At 41.7% G+C, this 7,238-nt stretch overlaps 1 protein-coding gene across 2 annotated transcripts in view; it reads right to left on the bottom strand.

Moving 5' to 3' along the window:
• Sur-8 (leucine-rich repeat protein shoc-2) overlaps window positions 1-7,238 on the bottom strand; it is a 41,252-nt gene that overhangs the window by 19,480 nt on the left and 14,534 nt on the right. For both annotated transcript variants that reach the window (XM_076195072.1, XM_076195073.1), the window contains exons 3-6: window positions 5,066-5,338; window positions 4,148-4,299; window positions 3,486-3,593; window positions 1,923-2,172 (exon numbers count right to left, since the gene is read on the bottom strand). In XM_076195072.1, coding sequence (XP_076051187.1) covers window positions 1,923-2,172; window positions 3,486-3,593; window positions 4,148-4,299; window positions 5,066-5,338 — 783 coding nt within the window. The remainder of the gene's footprint in view (window positions 1-1,922; window positions 2,173-3,485; window positions 3,594-4,147; window positions 4,300-5,065; window positions 5,339-7,238) is intronic.

Genomic DNA, 7,238 nt, shown 5'->3' with positions numbered 1-7,238 from the left:
GGATGGATGGGAGTGGATTTTATGTCTTTGTTTTTTGGCTACCTCCCTTGTAAGGGGGGAAAAGCCTTTGGTATATGTATGTATTTTCTTATTTTTATGTAACTTTGTTGTGTCATGAATGGGAGTGGAGTACGCAGGGATGAAATGGGTGGGAGTGGATTTATGTCTGACTTTGGTTACCTCCCTTGTAAGGTGGAAAGAGCCCTTGGTATATGTATTTCTATTTATATACACGTATGCAAAGTAGACCACTTAGAAAAAGAAACTAAAGAAGCAGAGTGTTTTTGTATATTACATCTTCAGTGCAAAAAGTACATAGTTGGGTAGAAATACATAGTTTATATATACATGAAGAAGGAACAAGGACAGTTTACATGTATATATAAACTATGTATACTCAACTATGTACTTTTTGCACTGAAGGCGTAATATACGAAAGCACTCTGCTTCGTTAGTTTCTTTTTCCAAGTGGTCTACTTTGCATAAGTAAACACATGTACCCGTGTTCTTATTAGCGTACATATATATATATTTTTTGTGGTTCAGGGGGGAGACAAAAAGATGGGTCTGACAGGAAAGAAAGAGACGGGAGTTTCACTCTCCCAAGTCCAACTCCTAACTTTGTACCTCTTCTTCGTTCATTCTTTCCACATGGCCAAAATATCCCATACGCTTCGATCCACCCTACCTGCCAGCTCTCTTTTAACCCCCATTCTTGCTCTCCACCTCCTCTTTTCTCAGTCAATTCGTCTTTGAAACCATGACCGTACTTCTTAAACACATTTAGGCTTCTCTGCCTCCCAGTGTCCTAACAGTATATGGGTTGGAGAAAATATAAAAATAATAATAATAATGATAACAACTACAATAATAATAAAAATACATACATACATACATATCCCAATGGCTATTTCCCTCTTACAAGGGAGGTAGCCAAAGTCAAAAGGCATAAAATCCACTCCCACCCATTCCATCGCCTACATATTCCACCCTCCTCCCTCCCTCTTCTTTTGGCTCCTCTAGAATGAACGGTCATCCCTGCATCTCGCCCACTGCCCTGGGTCAGAGGCAATGCAGCAAGACACAGCACATCCACAGCAAGGCCACTTTATTTAATCAGTGACCACCCCCTCTCCGTCTCCTCACGCAGAGATAATAATACATACATACATACATACATATACCAAGGCTTTTTCCCCCTTACAAGGGAGGTAGCCAAAAAGGAAAAGGCATAAAATCATTCCCACCCATTCCATCCCTGAACACACTCCACACCCCTCCACCCTCCCTCTTATCTTAGCACCTCCTGGATGACGGGTCATTCCTGCTCTTTGTCCACTGCCCTGGGTCAGAAGCAGTGTCGCAAGACACAGCACATCCACAAATAACAATAATTACATAGCATGACCTTTTCATCTTGAAAATGGTGGTTTAACGTCACAAAACTCCCCACTATCGGGAGGCTAGGACGGTTTCCTTTACAAAGGGCTTCGTAGAGCAGAATTTACTAAACCACACTCTTGGTTCAGCTTTGCTGGTGGCAGGATTTGAACTGCCATCCCTCTTGACATTCTCCGCAAGAAACAATGCCCTAACCCGCTCTAAAGGAAATTTACGCTTTTAACCTCATCCCAGATTCCCATCCAGGAGTCTGTTTATTATTTGCTTGATTTTTATTTATTATCATTTATCTGTCAACTTATTATTATTTACTATTCACCCGTTTCTTTATTATTTAACTATACCTATGCATTTATTCATTTTATTTATCATTTATATTATTATCATTTTTGTTTTATTTCATTTATTTAGCTATCATTATATATATTTTTTGCATCCGACAGTTATGGAACAAAAGGTCTCCTGTCAGCATGCTCCGCCTTTGTAATCCTTTGTAAATGGGGGGAAACGGTTCAACTCACCGTGAGGTTCCTGATCTGATGTCCGACAACTTTGATTCGGTTGAACCTGAGGAACAGGGTGGTCAGGGATGTGAGCGAGTAGACGACATCTGGGATCTCGTTCAACTTGTTGTGGCGGAGATCCAGCACCCTTAGTTTCTCCAGTTTGGCCAGCGTGTCCGGAAGTGACGTCAGCGAGTTTTCCGAGAGCCCCAGGGTCTGCAGGTTGACCAGACATCCGATCTCTGGGGGCAGCGTCACCAGCTTGTTGCTGTCGAGAGACAAGTTGGTGCAATTACAACAACAATTACCAGTATTAAAGTTAACGTGACGGAGAACAGTTGTGTATGGATGATGCCATGATGCATGGAAAGGAGGGGCGAGGGGATGAGGGAGTATGTGTGAATGATATTTTGACGCAGTCCGAAGGGATTTCTCCCGGTCCTCTCCATTTCTGCATGAGGGGACAGAGAGGGGGGGTTGCCAATTTAATGAAGCAACAGCCTTGCCATGGATGTGCTGTGTCTTGCTGCATTACCTCTGACCCAGGGCAGTGGGCAAGATGCAGGGATGACCTGTCATCCAGGAGGAGCCAAAATAAGGGGGTGGGAGGGAGGGGTAGTGGATGGGAGTGGAGTATGTTGGGGATGGAATGGGTGGGAGTGGATTTTATGGCCTTGTTTTTTTTTTGGCTACCTCCCTCGTAAGGGGGAAAAAGCCTTTGGTATATGTATGCACAGTTAATTTTCTCCCTTATAAGGCAGGCTGGCCTTTTGATATGTACATACATTCATGTACTAAGGGCTTTTTTCCCCCCTTACAAGGAGGGTAGCCAAAGTCAAAAGGCATAAAATCCACTTCCACCCATGCCATCCCAACATACTCCATTCCCATTCACCCCACCACTCCCTCGGTCTTATCTTGGCTCCTCCTGGATGACAGGTCATCCCTGCATCTTGCCCACTGCCCTGGGTCAGAAGCAATGCAGCAAGACACAGCACACATTTAATCGACAACCCATGCAGACACCTCGAAGGGGAAAATCTTCGTGGGCTGCGTTAAAATATCAACCGCACACAACTGCCCCCAATCCCCCACCCGCTTCCTTCCTTGCACCACAGTACAGGGAATCTCGGGGTAAAAGTTGTATTCATTTGTTCAAATTACACGGATTCATTAGAATAACATGATATAAAAAATCAAGTAAGCAATAGTAAAATTTAACTGTTCACTTTATGAGATTTTCACATTATGCGATCCCTTCAGGAATGCTTTATGAGATTTTTACATTACGCGATCCCTTCAGGAATGCTTTATGCAATTTTTACATTACGCGATCCCTTCAGGAACGTATCTGTTCGCTTTACGCGATTTTTATTTTACGCAATCCTTTATGCAATTTTTACATTACACGATCCCTTGAGGAACATATCTGTTTGCTTTACACGATTTTTACTTTACGAAATCCCTTCTGGAACATATGCCTCGCACAAATTGAGAAATCCCTGTATTCTGATACAATCTATAAAACTGCTTGAAACTTACAAAGGGTCAAAGACGAAAAAGGGTCGAAGAAGAACTTACCTGTACAAGTAGAACTCGAGGAGGTGGGTGAGGTTGTGCACTGACGAAGGTAGGTGGCTGATACTTGAGTTGCTCAGGTCCAACCGTGGGACTCCATCATCCTTGCACCTGCAATCGATCAATTGCTCAACACCCGTATTCATTGGGCCAGCCCTCGGATAAATACACTTGTCCCTTCTTTAATGCAGGTTTGCTCAACAAAATAAATAATTTAACCAAAACTTGATTAACGAATGAAAAGTTCAAAGTTACGCACAGTTCATAAATTTATGAAAATTAAAATATGAAAAGATAAAAAAATTATGACCAACAAATAAAATTAATTTATGAATAGTCAATAAAAGGACCAACTAAAGAGTTCTGGTGTAGACGCGGCAGCTACGCGACATTTTACGTTTTGTTCACAAAAATGTATCTCAACTTCCATAATGGGAGTCAATGGGAAAATGGAATTCATTTAACGTATTTTCACTTAACGAATGATTTTCCTGGAATGTACCTCACTCGTTAAACGAGGGACAAGTGTTGTAAAGTCACGTTTGAATGTCGGTCACAAGATGATTATCAGAGTTAAAAATGTATGATGAAATCATATCACACAGAGGAGCAACCCGGACCGACAGAGAAACAAACTTCATGAACTTTGATGAATCGTAACTAACCTGTTGAACTCCTTTGACACATCGAGGTCAGCCTGGATCGGTTTGTTCTTCTTGACGGTTGGTTTGGCCCGGTTCTCATCCACTTTGACCGTTACGACCTTGGGGCGGGTCCCCTCACCCGACCCTAACGAGCCTGTTGATGGCTTCTTTTCCTGTTGGGGGAGGACGAGGTACAGAAGAATGGTTAGAAACTTCCTCTGCACCGAGGACTTCGGCTATGGAAAGAGTAATTTGACGAATGGCATGGAACCTTTCAACCCCGTGTACACTCCCTCCCTTTTAACTCCTTCCGTATGATGCTACCTATGTTGGCGTCATGAGGCACAAGTGGGTATATAATGGTGTCGGCATCAGGGTCTCAATTATAACTGTTTAGTAGTTGTAACTGAGTGACCCCTATATTCTATGATCCGGCTCGATTACATTTTCTGTGGTTATTAATATTCAGAGTGAAAGAGAACAAGTAATACAGCTGCACCTCTATATTTTATAGTGTATCATCGAATCATTGTGCATCAGGCATCCAATGCAATGTGCAAGAATTTGACTTTAAGACATTGAATTTTTAGAAGATCTGCCAAGGGATTCGAACCTAGACTTGTGCATTCGTAATCACGAAGCCAAGACACTAGTAACTGAACAATGGATGATGTTACAAAAGGACGGTACAAGTCCCCAATGCTACGTCTGCTGTAGCTACAGAAAGTGTGCTTGGGGACTTGTATAGTACTTTTGTAGCACCATTCATCCCTCAGTTGCTTGCTTGGATTCGTGATTATGCACACACAAGTTAGGGTTCAAAACCCTTGGCAGAGCTTCTTGTATTGAAGAGGTGAAACAGCAAACTCGCCCACCTATATATGCCCACTCAACAATACCAGATCAGTAAAATCACAATTGACAAAGTCAAAGACTTACCTTCATGACTTTACTACTAAGTTCCCTGGCGGTGGGGAGGGGCGGACCAGGCTGGTGACTCTGCTGCTGTTGCTGCTGCTGAGGAGGAGGTCCGGGACTGTCTCGACTGCCGCCGCCACCTCCACCACCCCCAACACAACCACCCCCACCACCACCACCGCCACCACCACAGCCCCCGCCACCACCACTAGGGGGTCCCTGTGAGGGTGACGGTGTTTCCGTCGAGGATCCTCCGCTTCCGCTATGGTCGCAGGTCACCTGGCCACCACCACACTTGAAGAGGTAAACATGTTCACAATAACTAATTTCTTTCCTGTACACTGTAATTAAAACACACACACACACACAAACTAAACTTATCAACTCTGGAACAAAGGAGAGGGAGAAAAAACTTTAATCCCACCGTCGGAAAAGAAGACACTAAAATCGAAAGTTCTGTATAGTTCGATCACTAACTGTGATCCTCTTCAGCAGAATGAGGACATAGTAGAAGACATATACATATATACAAAAAATGTGAGGTGAGAAGAAGGAACAAGGGGAGAGGTCAGGTTACGTGAACGACGCTCCGCAGGTCTTGTGAGTTTTTGTCCACTTGGATTAAAGAAGGTAGTAGTTGATTGACAGCTGAGGTGGTAATGCAGTCATGTGACTATTTGAAATGGTCACCTGACTGCATTACCACCTCAGCTGTCAATAGACTACTACCTTCTTTACTCCAAGTGGATAAAAACTCACAAGACCCATGGAGTGTCGGTCACGTAACCTGACCTCTCCCTTTGTTCCTTCTTCTCACCTCACATTTTTTGAATATACGTATATGTCTTCTACTATGTACTCACTCTGCTGAAAAGGATCACAGTTAGTGATCGATATATATACAGAACTTTCGACATTAGTGTCTTCTTTTCCAATGGTGGGATAAAAGTTTATTTTACTAATGTGCTATGACATTACTGTGAGAGAAGAGAAAGAGATGATTTAATAACCATTTACAGAATTATGAAAGGGATGGAAATCCTTGATAGGGATGACCTACTAAAATGAGACAAGAAATACAAGAGGACACAAGAAGAAACTTAAGAAAGACAGCTACAGAAGAGACCTGGGAGAAAAAAAAAGAAAAAAGAAAAAAAAAAAAAAAAAAATCCACGCAGAGTAATAGATACATGGAACAAATTGAAAGAGAAAACAGTGAGTGCTAAAACTATACAGGATTTTAAGAAAGAACTGGATGCAGAATGATACAACTGCAGGTCACTATGAGCAAAAATACAACTAGATAAAATACCGATTCTGGAACAAAGAAGAGAAAGAAGCGACTTGTTGACTATCTATAGAATTATGAGAGGTATGGAAGTCCTTGATAGAGAAGACTTGCTAAATTGGGATAAGAAAAATACAAGGAGGCATGGAAGAAAACAAAAATAAGACAGTTACAGAAGAGACCTGAAAAAGAACAGCTTTCCCCACAGAATGGTGGATGTATGGAACAAATCAAATGAAACAATAGTGTGTGCAAAAAACCATACACAAATTTAAGAGCAATTTAGACATACAGAGATACAGAGACAGAACACTACGAGCGTAGCTCCCCTTCCTGTAAAATCACAACTAAATACACACACACACACACACAGATGAAAAGGAATCAAAAGGAACAAAGAATGAGATGGAGAGGGCAGAAAATTAGAAGTGGCTTATACTAATATAAATGGATTAATTTCATAATTAAATGAGCTTAATAATTACTAGTCAGAAGCAAAACCAGACATAATGGCAATTGTAGACAAAATTAAGGGGTCCACTATTACCTAACAGTGTTGGTAATGGATCATAATCAATGCTTAGAAACAAAGAGGAAAAACAGGATGGAGGAGTCATGTTCTTGGCTAAGAAAAATTTAAATGTGACAAAGGTTACGAATGGAGGGAACAGTGTGGAAGTTATCACAATAAGAGTTGAAGATAAGGACATGAAAAAGAGTGTTTGCGGTGATTTATGTGGCCCCCCAAAAAATGGGTTCTTGGAGAGAGTACTCTAAAATGTTAGATGATACAACAATTTCATTAAACAGGGTGCTGAAAGATGGAGGTAATGTGGTACTTCTGGGACATTCTAACTGCAAAGAAATCTGTTGGGAAGAATGACAGTGAAAGGTGGAGAGGAATTA

The sequence above is a fragment of the Oratosquilla oratoria genome, chromosome 12 (genome assembly GCF_046742065.1).
Source record: "Oratosquilla oratoria isolate Oo_2021 chromosome 12, ASM4674206v1, whole genome shotgun sequence".
NCBI lineage: Eukaryota > Metazoa > Arthropoda > Malacostraca > Stomatopoda > Squillidae > Oratosquilla > Oratosquilla oratoria.
The sequence above is the reverse complement of the archived record's forward strand: the minus strand, read 5'-3'. Positions and strand labels throughout refer to the sequence as shown.